The sequence below is a fragment of the Pelodiscus sinensis genome, chromosome 1 (genome assembly GCF_049634645.1).
Source record: "Pelodiscus sinensis isolate JC-2024 chromosome 1, ASM4963464v1, whole genome shotgun sequence".
In the NCBI taxonomy this organism is placed as follows: domain Eukaryota; kingdom Metazoa; phylum Chordata; order Testudines; family Trionychidae; genus Pelodiscus; species Pelodiscus sinensis.
Window position 1 is genome coordinate 22,188,083 of NC_134711.1, and position 16,223 is coordinate 22,204,305.

The window sequence follows — 16,223 nt, forward strand, 5'->3', positions numbered from 1 at the left end:
AATCTGAAGCCTCAAACACTACGCTATCGGAATTTGCAAGAACACTGAATCTTAATAATGTGAAAATGATTGCGCTTAGAAAGAAATGTGTTAGCAAAAGTCAATATTGATGGATGAGTAACTTTTGACATAAGGTTATAGGCCAAAGAATGAGGCTTGTTCTCCTTTGTAACAGTAGAAAGCGCCTCATCAACATTACCTAGGCCTAAACACGTTCACCCGCATCCTGCTCCTCAGCGGTCTCGCAGTGTGAATGACCTGTCTCAGTGTCGGCGGGACAATGCTGGAATGTACAGTCTGTATGGTACGTCCAAGTGCTGCTTGTTAGCCAAGCTGCACTGTTGTAAAAGTACTGAGATAAGTTAAGTCACAAAGCTTTTCACCTTTTTCCATACATCTTTTCACAAAATAAAGCACAGAAGAGAGGCACTGGAAGCCAGGTGAGACTTATTCTTGCCTGATGGTAACACTTTACACTGACGCACATTCAAAAATAGATATAAAGGTCACTGGACAGTCACCCCAATTGTAAATGCCATTTGTCAGTAGCTGAACTTCCATTTGTGTGGGATAAAAAGTTTATCTGGAATTTATCCCTTTGTCTTTGAATCACTGATATAAAACAAACAATGGATATTTTTTGTTATTGGGAGTAATATACAGAGTAAATTATATGATATATAAAGCTGAATCAATAGGTTAGGAGTAATTTTGAGTTCAGAATTACCTTGCATATTGTTTTATCATCATGTAAATATTTTAGCTACATAACAATTATCTCTAAACTTATTTTCAGTACCAAAGAGCATTCCTAGCCCTTCCACTCTCCAAGATTGAACTGCTATATATAGAAAAATCCTCCTTAGTTAGTTATATATTTATATAACATGAGGACTCACTAATGTGTTTATTTCTCCTGGAATGCTTACACTCTTTATTTCCTTTAATTTTAAAATGCCACACTGCCACCTACTATTGCTGCTGCTTCTTCTGTTTTTATTTTTGAGTTCATATTCATGTTATATTATTACTTGACTGGAACTCTTTTCTTTTTGTTTGTATTGACTGATGTAGAAAAACCACTCTTCACCCGTGATGCATCACAACTGAAGGGAATTTTTCTCAGCACAACTCTCAAGAAGAGCAACATGGGCTTTGGATTTACCATCATTGGTGGGGATGAGCCAGATGAGTTTCTACAAGTGAAGAGTGTAATTCCTGATGGGCCTGCAGCACAGGATGGCAAAATGGAAACAGGTAATGAACTTGGATTTTATATTCCTTGATATAATGATCAGACTCAGCCTTAAGTTTTTGAGCAGCACTTCTTTCTTAAATGCAGAAATAAGCAGGTGTGTTCATACTGTCATTCTGAAAGGTGCAAGTGGAGCTGTATGAATAAATAGATTTTTGGGTCACTGGCAGTTCTAAAAATAAGAATCACTTTTGGTCAACATAAAACGTTTTTAAAATGCTGGCAAATAAAAAAGGCAGAAACAATTGTTTTGGGTCAAATGAACCATTTCATTTAAATTTTGAGAGGCTTTTTAAAGATTTTATTTTGTCTTTTAATAAAATAGAAGGAAATTTCAAAATAAGTCATTTCAAATAGGAAAAACAAAAATATTTTGAATTAAAAAAAAGTTTTGTTTTGACACAGACTATATGGTAGAACTGACACACATTTGCAAAATGTTTTGCTCTATTTTTCACCCCTTAGTTCTCTCCCCCCCCCCCCCCAAAAAAAGATTTTTTTTAGACAAAACCTTCCTCCTCTGGAGCAAAAGCAATATATCATCCTCAGAAAATATTGCCTCAGAGCAATGCTTCTCTTGAGTATTTCTTTCTAGAAATGTCAGGAAAACTTTTTTTTTCTTGCAATGTTTTCCTATAATGAAGATCTCTACAGCAAACTTCTACTTAGGGTAAAATTCTATTACATCTACATAGCAGATCTCAGCTGAATGCTCTTGTCTATACATGCTCAGATTACCTGTGAGTATTCTGTGCATGTAGAAACAGAGATTACAGACTTAGACCCCATTTCTTTTCTGGAGGAAGGACCATATTCTAAAATAGTCAAATTAAGATTGATTCTGCATATCTGGGGAAGTTCTTACAAAATCATTTCAGATCTATGTATGGAGAAATCCGTCTAAGTGCCTTTCCAACTCCTCCATGGATGGTGGAGTCAGCTGTCACCTTTCCTCCATGCTCTGCACAAGGTGTTTCCTAGGTCAGAATCTATGTTGAGGTGGGGAGGGGATGGTGAAGACTGGTCAAGCAGACTGAGGAGATACACATCATTCTCCCTCCATCCTGACAGATTTTTAGAGAAGAGATAACAAAATCTGGGGCTATATTATCTTTCCAGTGCCCTCTAACTGAATTCAGAGTTATAGAGGTAGCCTAATCTATAGTAGGGAAAAACCTCAGGAACACACTCATACAGTATGTCTAGACAGCGGGACTATTTCAGGATACCTCTGGGATCCCAAAATAGCTTCCCCGTGTCTTTTAAACACTCCCATTATTTTGAAATGGCGGGCACACTATTTCAGCATCCCTATATCCCTTGTTCCATGAGAGTTAAGGGATGTGTTGAAATAGTGTGTTATTTTGAAATCTGGCATTCTGTAGCCAAAGCTATTATGAAATACAATCAAAATAAGATACGCACATTGTATAGCGCAAATTGCTTATCCAATTTCGACTTTAGGGTGCTATATAGACACACCTATAGAGAACAGCATGTGGAGATCATTGCAGATTTACTCCCTCAGGGTATGTCTACACTACAAAGTTAGTTCGAACTAACAGACGTTAGTTCGAACTAACTTTAATAGGCGCTACACTAGCGCTCCGCTAGTTCGAATTTAATTCGAACTAGCGGAGCGCTTAGTTCACACTAGGTAAACCTCATTTTACTAGGATTAAGCCTAGTTCGAACTAGCTAGTTCGAATTAAGGGCTGTGTAGACCCTTAATTCGAACTAGTGGGAGACTAGCCCTCCCCAGGTTTCCCTGGTGGCCACTCTGGCCAACACCAGGGAAACTCTATGCCCCCCTCCCGGCTCTGGACCCCTTAAAGGGGCATGAGCTGGCTATGGTGCCCATGCCAGGTGCAAGCCTGCCAGCACCCAGCCAGCAGACCCTGCACCTGGCACGGATTGAGCCAGCCACCCGATGCCCCCCAGCCCTCCCCCTCTTTCCGGGACCAGGCTGGCGGCTCCCGGGAGCTTGCCCGGGACCGCAAGAGGCGGGCACCCACCTGGGCTAGTGCAGACATCGTGGACCTTGTCCACGATCTCCGCACTAGGCACAGGAAAGTGGCCGGCTTGGGCAGGAGAGCTGCCAGCCTGGCCACCCAGGAGCAGGTGTGCATGAAAATCAAGGGGGTCCACTGAGACCCCCGACCCTGAGCCCTGAGCTTACAATGGCCGTCCTGGGTCAGACCAAAGGTCCATCTAGCCCAGTAGCCTGGCTGCCGACAGTGGCCAACCCTAGGGACCCTGGAGGGGATGGACCGAAGACAGTGACCAAGCCATTTGTCTCGTGCCATCCCTCTCCAGCCTTCCACAAACCTTGGGCAGGGACACCACTCCTACCCCCTGGCTAATACCACTCCATGGACCCAACCTCCATGACTTGATCTCACTTCCCTTTAAATTCTGTTCTAGTTGTAGCCTTCACAGCATCCTGCAGCAAGGATTTCCACAGGTTGACTCTTTGCTTTGTGAAGAACAACTTTCTGTTACTAGTTTGAAGCCTGCTACCCATTCCTTTCCTTTGGTGTCCTCTAGTCCTTCTTTATGGGAACTAATGAAGAACTTTTCTGTATGCACCCTCTCCACCCAACTCCTGCTTTTAGAGACCTCTATCCTGTCCCCCCTCCGTCTCCTCTTTTCTAAGCTGAGAAGTCCCAGTCTCTTTAGCCTCTCTTCATATGGGACCTGTTCCCAACCCCTGATCATTGTAGTTGCCCTCCCCTCTCCCAGCCTCTCTCTTCCCCTCTCCCACCTCCTTTTCCCAGTCTCCCCCCAGTTTTGTTCAATAAAGACAGATTCCATTTTTGAACACAATTGTCCTTTATTTTGTACATCAAGAAAAGGGGCTAGGGAAGGGTAAGTGGAAGGAGGTGAGGGAAGAATGGGGTACGAGCCCCCGATGGGGAGGACTGGGCTGGCTCTGCGGGCTTCTGGGGGTGGAAGCTCTCTTGCAGTCCCCCAATTGCACCCTCTCCCCAGATGGCAGCCTGCGGCAAGTGCAGCCGGGCTGATGGCCGAGTGGTGTGATGTGCCCAGTGTGGGCACTCAGGGCACTCCAAGCCAGGACTGGTTTTCAAGCGGGGCACCCCTGAGAACTGTCTGTCCGGGGTGGGGGTCGGGACCCTTTAAGCGCAGCCCTCGGCTAGCCTGAGGCAGCAGCTCCACGCTCTAAGTCCTCCTCTGATGCCCTGCCAGCAGTGCTTCCAGCCATCCTTAAGCCCTGTTCAGGGTCCACTTAATGTGGACATGCTAGTTCGAATTAGCAAAACGCTAATTCGAACTAGTTTTTAGTTCTAGATGCGTTAGTTCGAATTAGCTTAGTTCGAATTAACTAATTCGAACTGAATTAGTTCGAATTAGCGCTGTAGTGTAGACATACCCTCAGTCCTCATCATTGCAGATTTTGTGGGGGAGGGAAGGACATTATAACATGTCAGGATATACCACCTAGAACTACTGTCGGTGATGTAAGGCTAAATAAACTCCAAGAAGACAAGAAAGTAGGAATTGTGGAGGTTCTGAATGTTACTGTTTTTAAAGTGCCCTTCTTTCACAAAACATGCCCTTAGAAATGGTGGTAGGTTTCTGATGTAAGTAAAGAGCAGCAGGCAGCAGACATAAAAAAATTAAAATGTAGATTTATTTTTTGTAAAATCTCGTAACTGTTTTATCAGCTTGAACTTTAGTCAAAATGCTGAGGTCAACTTCAAAATGTAATTCGATACCCAAGGTTAAAATTCAAGAAGTTTATTAGTAGAAGAACTGGTGCAACAGACATGCTCAGAAGAGCCTACAGGCAATCCCCGACTTACGCGGATCCGACTTATGTCGGATCCGCACTTACGAACGGGGCTTTCTCGCCCCGGAGCTCACAGGCAGCAGTCAGCCACCTCGACCTCCAGGGTGCCCCTGGTCTGCTGGGGACCGTCTCCAGCAGACCGGGGGCATCGGAAGCAAAGCCGCAGCCCCGGCGGGTTTGCTCGCGGTGCCCGTGGTCTGCTGGAGACGGTCCCCAGCAGACCAAGGGCACCGCGAGCAAACCCGCAGCAGCGGCAGGTTCCCACGCTTCTGAGGCTTTGCCAGAGCAAAGCCTCAGAAGCGCGGGGCCCCGCCGCTGCTGTGGATTTGCTCGCGGTGTCCTGGTCTGCTGGAGACGGTCTGCTGGGGACCGTCTCCAGCAAACCAGGGGCACCGGGAGCAAAGCGGTCCCGCGCCAGAGCAAAGCCTCAGAGGCGAGGCACCCCCCCGCTGCCGCTTTACTCCCTGTGTCCCTGGTCTGCCAGGGGGGCGCAGCTAGTGTGCCCTCCCCAGCAGACCAGGCTTTTGTTGTGGACCCTGGGGCAGAGCAGCTGGGGCGCTGCCGGTTGGTCCCGCAGCGCCGCTCTGGGCACTACTGGACCAACCCGGCAGCACCCCAGCTGCTCTGCCCCAGGCGTCCTGATTCAGCCGCTGCTGGTCAGTTTCAGCAGCGGCTGAATCAGGACGCCTGGGGCAGAGCAGCTGGGGTGCTGCTGGGTTGGTCCAGTAGCGCCGAGGAGCAGTGGTACTGGAGCAACCCAGCAGCACCCCAGCTGCTCTGCCCCAGACGTCCCCAAGTCAGCCGTTGCTGAAACTGACCAGCGCTGACTACAGGAAGCCCAAGGCACAGTTGCTCTGCCCCGGGCTTCCTGGAATCAGCTGCTGATCAGTTTCAGCAGCAGCTGACTTCGGGTTCTTAAGTTGAATCTGTATATAAGTCAGAACTGGCGGTCAGTTTTAGCAGCGGCTGAATCTGGACGCCAGTTCCGACTTACATACAGATTCAACTTAAGAACAAACCTACAGTCCCTATCTTGTACGTAACCCGGGGACTGCCTGTACTTAATCCTGTTAACAGTAAAACCAAGCAATTTGCTCTTGAACTGTGCCATGACCTTCATGTTGCCTAATCTGCAGCAGAGGGCTTCCAAGGTTCTTATGGCCTAGCATATTTTGGTCCAGAACCTGAAGTAGGACCCCTATGAAAAAATCTGTGTGGAATGTTTGAGTGTAACTAAACCAAAGCCTGAAACTGAAACTGCATGACTGATCAATTGCAGTATGAATGGTTGTTATTGTGGTCATTCATTGCGATGCAATGTGGGAGAGGTAATATCTCTTAGCTGACAAATTTCAGGGGTGAAAGAGATAAGCTTAAAACTTACACAGAGCTCTTCTTCAGGTCTGGGAAAGGTACTCAGGATGTCACTTCTAAATACAAAGTGAAAATGAGTGTCTAGCATAAGCACAACACATTTATTCAGGCAGGGATTTATGAAGAAAATATAATTTTTTAAAACGTACATTAAATTAATGCTGAAGATTTTTATCAATTCAAAATATAGAATTATTATGTCAGTAAGCCTAATATGCATATGCATTAAACTACATACTGAGGTAATTTTGCCCTTCATTGACACCCTGTAGCTTCCTAAATATAAAATTATCTCCTCAGTAAAATAAACAGAGAGCTTTGCATTAGTGAATTTGGCCTTACACAACATCCCTGTGAGACTGGGTAAACTGAGAAACAGGGATATTTAAAAATGTAAGGTTTATAAAACAGGACTATAGCAAACAACCCAAATTTCCTGATTCCCGTTCCTTTGCATGATTCCTAAAGTGTGTTTCCAGTTCCTCAGACACCTTTTCAGAATCTGCTTATCTTCAAATATGTTGCACTTCATGTTCTGCCACATAGTCCTCCTTGGAGCCATTTTAGAAAATAGCTTGTTTGATTACCTATTTTTTTAAATCACCTTGTATTTCTAACGCATTGTGGAACACAAATCTGCTTTGTCAATTGAATAAGTGTTGTTGGAACAAGGCTTTTTATTTAAACTTAGTTTTCTCATGTGTTTCTGAAACATAGCATCTCCTATATGATACGCTTGTATCATGGTAATAACTGTGCCCATCTCAAGGAGAGCACTATTATTACTGGCTGTACAAAACCAAGCTTCTTGCAGAATCTAAGATTTGCTGTTGCTGCAGCAATAATAGATGCTGGATCTTTATTTTTTCAGGGTAAAATAATCTGTAGCAAGAAAGTTGTGTAAAATTGCCCTGCTACTGAAGCCTGACTTTTGCCTTGGATGGCAGTGATCTTAGGTTTCTCACTGCAAATAGGCTGGCACTGGCAGATGGTTTATGCAAATTCAGTGCACCTACCACCTTGTATACATAGAATTAAGGTCTAAGGATGTCATATCAGCCCACTGCTTGGATTAGTGTGATACACACCTGTCCATCCTCACGAAAACCCTTCCTACCAAAAACCTAACGCCAAAAACTCAGGATTTATGAGATAAAATTAATTTTACTCTTTATGATTTTACCTGACTTACTGTCCTTGATACATCATGTTGCCAACTGTCACTATTTTATTATGAGTCTCTAGATATTTGGTGGCTCCTGGAGTCAAGTGATTACTTGAGAATCTCATCTTTCCCTTTAAAGAAGTGAGTTTCTAGCCCTCTTGTTTTTAGAAAACTGCTTTCAAATGTGACCAGAGTGTACCCTAAAGGCTCAATACCCAAAGAGTAACCAAAGAGAACAACCAATATAGTTTTAAAAATCTCTCGCTTTTTTATCCAATCTTTTAATTTCTCAGAGACTTCCTCATGACTTTAAATCCTTGGGACTGGAAATACTTCAAAAACGTGATGTAATAAATAATTACATCAATAATTACAACAATAATTTTAATAAAGCCCTCTATACTATGAAGAAATTCTTCTCATATTCACTTTCATTTTTTTAAGTATATTCTTCATTAAACTTTGCATGTGACTAGATAATGACCCAGAGGGGGAAGATGCACTTTGTTTGAACTTTATAGTCCTTGTGTTCATCTTTGTAAATTAATTTTTCTTACTGTTTCTCAATGTTTCTATTGCCTCGATACAGTGTAAGCTCTCTGCAGTGGCCAAAATAATACCTGTAAATTCTCAATGAGTTAATGAGTTTATTCTGGATAAAGTGTCTGCTCTTATTTCAAAATCACTGCATTCAAATCCTCATGTGGTTTCAATTTTTTATTACATTTTCTTTATTTTTTTAAAATTGATCCAACTTGTGCATTTGGTGAAAACCAGACCAGGGATAGACATGGGTTGCAAAAATTGGATCTGTATTTCAAACATCACACAATTTGCAGTAGTCCATATGGAAGGTTTTGGATCAGTGTGTAATGGAAACATGGGCCAGACACAGGAGCATAAAGCTATTCCATGCCCCTGGATAAGGTGGGAGGGTGGCTCAGCACTCCCAGAAGGGCTGGAGGCTTGGGCAGAAGGGGTGGGGTCAGGGCAGCCAGCCCTGCGTGCTGCCCGTTGCACACCATACTGCCCGTTTGGTCCTTAAAGCCACCCAAAGCATGTCACATGGCACTCCAATGGCGATTTAAAGGACCTGGGGCTGTGGGCAGTGTTGGTAGCAGCAGCCGAGAGCACCAGGCCTTTAGAATCACCAGATCCAAAGCAATTGTCCCCTTTGTCCCTCCCTGTCAGCAGATGTGTCATGTTTATGGATCTAAATTAGAATCTAAACACTATTTCCTAGGATTTTGTTTTGGGACCCATTTCTAGTGACAATATTTAAGTTACTAGTTCATGGGGTGGGAGGTACAAAAAAACCCACATCTATTATTAATCCTTAACTTGACCTGTTTAAGATACAAATAGCCAACTCTGGGATGAATACTCAAAAGCAGTTAGGCTCCTAATTTTTATTGATTTTTGAATATTCAGCCCCTTGTGACTAAATCCCCAGTAAATTTGTGCCATGACCCATGACTCTCAACCCTGGGTCCACAGGGTTCTTGAGAGCTTTCATGCTCCAGCCCTCCTCTGGCAGCCAGCTGACAATTGCTTGCCTGGGACCTACAAAGTCCAGCCCCAGTGTGAGGCTTTTCTCTGAGGTCAGCATTAGGAACAAGAAGCTTTCTGAATATCCTGCTCTGGGCCGTGTTTTTTGGATTGCCTTATGCATCTCACCCACATGGCTTAATTTCTTGGCATCCTGTCCCAGTGTGACACCTGAATTCTGACTCTCGGTTCTGATCTAATTTGTCTCTTGCCTCTGACCTCTTGGCATCCTGACTCAGCCATCTCTTGATTGCTGTCTCATGACTGTGAACTCTGGCTCTCACTACAAGTTCTGACTGCCAACCATATGGCTGTGACAATCTGTTTGGGTCCTTATATCTACATGCTTTCTTTCTCTCTTTTGTGTCTGTTTTTCTCCCTGGGTGGAATCCTTCACCTGATTAAGTCGACGGGAGTTTTGCCATGGATTTCAGTGAAGCCAGAAATTTACCCTGTTTCTCCTCTCAACTCTCCACATGTATTTCAGTCTCCTTTATCTCATCATTCTTTTTTTAGGCCTGGATCTCCTCCCTGCTCTCTTCTCTGATGCATTCTGCTTCCATCTCTGTCTTTCTCATGAATTGCTTTCTCTCCTAATCCATTCCACACTCTCCCAAAGCTGCTTTTATCTGAGTCACCTATACATTTTTTTTCAGAATCCCAGTCCTCTGTGATTCCCCTTCCCTCCAATCTGATCACTAGTAAAAACAGCAAGAGAGCTGTGTTACCTTAATGCTCTCAGCCAACAGGAATTGTCTGTTTTTATTAATGGCTTGCATAAAGGTAGTTTGTCAAACATATTTTTGCCTAAAGCCCACATCTTCAAAGGTATTTAGGTACCTAACTTCCATTTTAAAAATTGTCTCAGACACTTAGGGTACGTCTAGACTACTGGCTTTTGTCGATAGAGGCTTTGTCGACAGATATTGTTGACAAAGCTTCTGTCAACAAAGAGCATCTAGACTAAATCCAGTTCTGTCGACAAAGCAAGCTGCTTTGTTGACATGAGAATGTAGACGCAAAGGACAGTGTGATGCAATAACGCCTTCTGTCAACAGAACTTTGTCGATAAAAGGCGTTATTCCTCGCAGAATGAGGTTTACCGCCGTCGACAAAACTGCCGAGTTCTGTCGACATTATGTTGACAGAACTCAGTGGTAGTGTAGATGCAGGTATAGTTTTGTTGATAAAAAGGCTACTTTTGTCGACAAAACCTTGTAGTCTAGACACACCCTTAAAGGCCTAATTTCTATTGAATTTCAATGAAACAAACTCTTAAGTGTCTAAATTATTTCTGAAAATAAGATGAATTTTAAGTCACTGATGCTGTGTAGAAAATTTTATCTAGGAGTTCAGTGTCTCTGCCTTGCACACACACTCTGACTTCTTTTGGATTATTTTATTTTTTCATTACTAGCACAAAAGGAATTGAATGGACTCTGACTTTAATCCTAATTTAACACCATAAATTAAGATGCTGTATTGTTTTCATTCACTTTAATCCATCAAAGTAGTTATACATTGATTCATTTTTGCTATCTTTATAAACCAAAAAAAGAATGGCCGATCCTAATTCAGGTAGGACTAATTTTAGAACCTCTTGCTCAATGAAAAGCTCCCATATCTGGATATGTGAATATTATGAGAAACAGTAAAACATGACCTAATTTAAATTGTCCCATTTAAGTATCTTTTTCTAATATAGCAACTTGATAGCCATCTTTATGAGACTGAACTGTACATTTTCAGTTGTCTGTTTATTTACATTTTCAATATTTTGGATCAAATATTCTCTGAGCCACAAAAAAACATTTAATTTAAGATGTATTCGTATATATAATCCAACTTCTGCCCTGCATTGCATGAATATTAAACCCAATTTTTTTTATTTTTTCTGCAATTGCTATGTTAACATGTAGAAATGTCATTGGATTCTGGAGTGGCAGAACATTCTTGCTTCAATTCATGTGAATTAAAAGATATGTATAGAAAGATGAGATGGCTCATAATAGGCATAGTTTGTGGCAAGTATTTCTGTTCTGAGACATATGCTGCACAGAATGCTGCACAGTTTACCCCAAAGTTGGCAAACTGTGACTTGGGACTCTCAAATTTTAGGGTTGTATAGCTCACTGAATGTGATTCACTGGTTTGTGGGAATACTTACAGCACTGCCCACCATTTGATGGAACTTGTCAGACCTGCTCTTGTGTATAATATGTGTTAGATCTACTGGCTAATCTAATAGCACTACTTTCTCAGCTCTGTCTACAGAAACTCGGGTTTACAGAGACTGGGAAATTGCATACTATGTTGTCTGCCCACCAATCTAATGCATTTACTGCCTGTGTTTCTGACTGCCTCTACTCTGGCCTCTGTCATTCTATTGTGATGAGATGTTTTCATGCAGCCTAGAAACTAAGGTGTTTACAGGTAAATCAGTCAAGATTTCTTGACTGGAAACAGAGACCATAGTACAAAGAACTACAGGACAGAAATCCCAGCAGGAGGAAAAACCAAACTGAAATGATCCATTTGCTGTAAATAATTGACTGTGTATATAAATCCCACAGATAGAGGAGCTTGTACAACAACCCTGGTGTACAAAAACACAGATCTCTACCACCACAGCTAATGAAGACCACAAGATAATTGCATATACAAAGCCATTGCTACACCATAAAATATGATAAATTAAGAATTAAAATTGTAAATGTGATCAAGCATAAATAAGATTTAAAATATAGGCCATTATATTATATGCATCCTCTCTTTCATACACATTTTTCTGTGTGTAATTTCCTTAAAATAACCTTTCACAGATGGGGAGCCATTTACATTAGCTACATTAGTGAGAGTTTTAACTTCCACTCTCCGATTTCTAATATCAGCATGGGTTCTCATAAAAGGCAATATGTAGCTGTAAATTCCTAGACATAACTAAAGGTCACACGAAATGGAAAAAATATCCATCAGTGTGAAAATCATAAATGAAAAATGTGATATATAATTTTTGTACATATTTCACAAAGCAAAATTAGAGCTATTGTTAAGATTTTTTAGAGGATAACAATGTGCTCCTTTCTCTAGCACAGTTGACTCTAGCAAAGTAGAGATCCTTGGTTAAAGTAAAACAGTTTTTCCCATGGCTGTTCAGATGGTTATTTGGAAAGTCAGTGCATGAAAAAATACAACTCTCATAAATCCATTAGTTTAATTCTTCCGTCTGAACTCTTAATAGTGTATCTGTAGACTCCTAGATCAAGAGATTTAACTTAGATCAATGGAAGATAAATACATTATTGTACAACCTTGCTGTTATTGGGCCAATTTTTGCAAGTTGACCATTGAATTCTGTAGTTACTAACAGTGCTCCATTTTCAGAAACATTTTCTTGTATCAAATGTCATTAATGTCCCTCTGACGTGATCTAGCTTCGTATTTGTCTGAACTGAAAAAAATATCTGGTAAAAATAGTAGTAGTCATCATCATCATCATCTAATCTACCCTTTATTCAAGAATAATGATGAAGAGTATGTTACTGATTAACAACAAGGACTATAAAAAAGTGGGAAAGAAACTGGTTTGTAAATAGTATGTTTTCAAGGAAAATGAGAACTTTATAATGCAATGTCAAGTTTAATAATCTAATCTATCTCTTTCAATATCATCATTAATGCCTATTAAGGAGGGCTCTAAACTAGGTTAATGGGGCAGGAGACAAAAGCACACAGGTAAGTGAAAAACATGGAGACCTGGGAGAATGGTTAGAATCGGGGTTGGACCATGGACAATTATAGCTGGGACAAAGGAGAGACATTAGGGAACCTAGATGGGAAATAAAATTAGTATCTTAGATGTCTGTATACTAATGTAAGAAGTATGAGGAATGAAAAAAACCCAAAAATACTAATGAATATTCACAACTAAAACATGGTTGATATCATAGAGACTTGGTGGAATTATACATATGACGTATACCCTTCTGTACCAATATTCCACTTTCTCAGGAAAGACAGACAATGATTTAGATAATGACAGAGAATACAGTGAAAAGGTTTATAGATGATACCAGGCTGGAACGGGTTGCAAGAACTTTGGACATAGGACTAAAATTCATAATTATCTGGACAAACTGGAGAAATGGGCTGAAGAAAACTTTCATTTATAAAGGCACAATCAGTTGCACACATATAAAATGGGGAATGAATCCCTAGGAGATGCACTACAAGCTTAATATGAGCCAGAAGTGTAATATTTATGCCCAAAAAAAAAAGTTCTGGGTTGCATTAGCAACAATGTTGTAAGCAAGACACAAGGAGGATTTTTTTTCTCATCTCTGTGCTGATTAGTCCTCAGTTTGAGCATATATACAGTTCCGGATGACACATTTCAGGAAAAATGTGGACAAATTTGATAAAGTCTGGAGAACAACAATAATAATTAAAAATTTAGAAAAAAATCTGTGAGGAAAAATTGAAAAATTGTGTTTGTTTTCTCTGGAGAAGAGAAAGTCGGTGTGGTAACAGTTTCTAAGGGCACAAAAGGCTGTTACAAGGAAGAAGGAGAAAAATTGTTTTCCTTAACTTATGATGATAAGGTAAGAAGCATTAAACAGTTTAGATTGAATATTAGGAGAAAGTTCCTATCTGCCATGGTGGTTAAACACTGGAAGAAATCGGCTATGGAGAGTCTACAATCAGTGGAGATTGTTAAGAGCATATTAGACAAATACCAGTCTAGATAATACTTAGTGCAGGGGATTGGACTACATGGCCTCTCAAGGTCCCTTTCCATCTTACGATTCTATGAAACTAAGAAGAGATTTTGCTTTATATATCACACATGTATGTACTTGACTGAGGCTGAGATGTAAATAGGATACAAACTTGTTGAAAGTCACTGGGTAAGGATAAGAAGACTGAAAAACAAGATGATGTCATGGTAGGTGTCTACCATACTCCCCACAACCATGAAGAAGAGATGGATAAGGCTTTGTATCAACAACTAACAAAGTCAACCAAAGCACAGGATTTTTGGTAATGGTTGACGTCAATTATCTAGACATCTGTTAGGAAAATAACACAGTAGGGTGCAAATTATGCAAGAAGTTCTTGGAATGCTTTGGAGACAATCATTTATTCCAGAAGGTATAGAAAGCACCTGAGGGAGAGGTTGCCCGCAGTTTGATTTTGACAAATAAGGAGGAACTGGTCGAGAATTTCATAAGGACAGGAGCTGGGCAAGCAGACGTCCCCCAATCCTCAGGACATATCCAGTTCACTTAAACCCTTAACTCTAGTAAGGGGGTTACACAGAAAGTCAAGGGGGTGGGCCTTCAGCACCTTTCCAACTGGCGTCTCTCATATATAGTGACCTTAAGTGGAGTTAGCTGACATGAGCAAAGGCACCATATTGTCTGCTGAGTTCCCCACCAGGCCCAGCCACCCAGGGCAAGGGGCAAAGAGAGCTGGAAGTGCCATGTGGAGGTGCAACAGGAGAAGGACAGAGCTTCCCTCCCCCACTGGTAGGCTGAGGAGAGCAAGCCCTGCAAAGGCAGCTCAGCACTCTCAGAAATTGATTGGGAGTATTTGATTGTGCATGTCCCCTCTACCAATTGCCTCTGAGCAAAGGGTTTAAATTGCAGCAAGGTAGACTTAGATTAGTCATTAGGGAAAAACTTCTTAACTGTCTGGGTTATTAAACACTAGAATAAATTAGTAGGAAGGTTGTGGGCTCTCCCTCATTGAAGGCTTTAAAAAATAGGTTAGACCAGGGCTGGATAAACATTTTGTTCTGAGAGCCACAGCTGGGTAGGAAATTATATGGTAGGCCATGAACTTAGGACTGGAACAGAGGGTTGGGTGTGGGGGGGGGGGGGATGTGGGCTCAGGGCAGGGGGTTGGGTGCAGGAGAGCACAGGAGGGGATTCTGGACAGGTTTGTATTGCAGGGTCAGGTAGCAGCTCCTGTGTGTTGGGGGGCAGGCAACTCCATGTGTTGCCCTCACCTTCCATTAGTTGTGGTTCCCCGTTCACAGTCAATGGGAACTTCAGGGACAGTGTCCTCTGCCCCCACTCCCGGGGTGCAGGGATATGCCAGCTGCTTCCAGGAGTGGCACAAGGCCAAGACAGGCAGGGAGCCTGTTTTAGCCCCACTGCGCTGCCAGACTGGTACTTCCAATGGCTAGATTAAAAAGCTCTCATTGGCAGGATATAGCCTGCAGCCCATAGTTTGTCAACTTCTGGATTAGACAAATACCTATCAGGAATGTCCTGGTTAATACATAGTCTTGTCCTGAGTGCAGGAGACTGGACTAGATGATATATTGAGACCCCTTCCAGTTCTGTTCTTCTGTGATTCTATGTATTCATTCTTCTTTTATTTTCGTTTTAGTAGTAGTACATATTCTGATTTAAATATTTGATTCATTATAGCCTTGTTCTGCTAACTTGTAAGAATTTTATGACATGCACATTTATGAACTAACCCCAAATATCCAGCTCGAGGCTCTCAAATCTGTTTTTCATTTTGCAGCAATTACATGTGTGGTCACCTCTGAATGTGTGTAATCAAATAGAAATTTTATACATAAATCAAGTAGTTTGATGTGTTTTAATATCAAATTACCCATTTGCAAGCAAAATTGTTGTTTATGAGTTCAAATGCAAAGGCTGAGTTAAGATCCCTTTGGTAATTTGGAACTCAACATGCAGATTGCTATTTCCAGACAATTTCCCCCTTATATTTAGAAAGGGGGATATCTTCGGATACTGTGTGGTATCTATTAGCAAATGTTTTAATAAGCTAGTTACCTAACATTTCTGTGCCTCAGCTTCACAATCTCTGAAAGGACAAGACTAATTATTTCAGAGCTTTATAAAGCACTTTGAGATACAAAAAATCATAATTAATAATCACCATTAATATTTATTATTACTGAGAAAGCACCTAAAGTTGTTTAGCCTAACAAGACATCAGTATGGATTGCCTTTTCATATATGCTGATGACAGGCATACATAAGAAAGTGGACATACTAGATCATGTACTAAACCAGCTCTTTTTCTTT

General features: G+C 41.6%; 1 protein-coding gene across 19 annotated transcripts in view; it reads left to right on the top strand.

Moving 5' to 3' along the window:
• The window catches only part of MAGI2 (membrane associated guanylate kinase, WW and PDZ domain containing 2), a 1,141,222-nt gene that overhangs the window by 909,320 nt on the left and 215,679 nt on the right, over nucleotides 1–16,223 (top strand). For 13 of the 19 annotated variants that reach the window (XM_075926597.1, XM_075926590.1, XM_075926502.1 and 10 more), the window contains 2 exons: nucleotides 176–304; nucleotides 1,075–1,257. In XM_075926597.1, coding sequence (XP_075782712.1) covers nucleotides 176–304; nucleotides 1,075–1,257 — 312 coding nt within the window. The remainder of the gene's footprint in view (nucleotides 1–175; nucleotides 305–1,074; nucleotides 1,258–16,223) is intronic. The other 6 variants (XM_075926556.1, XM_075926608.1, XM_075926559.1 and 3 more) reach the window with 2 other exon arrangements.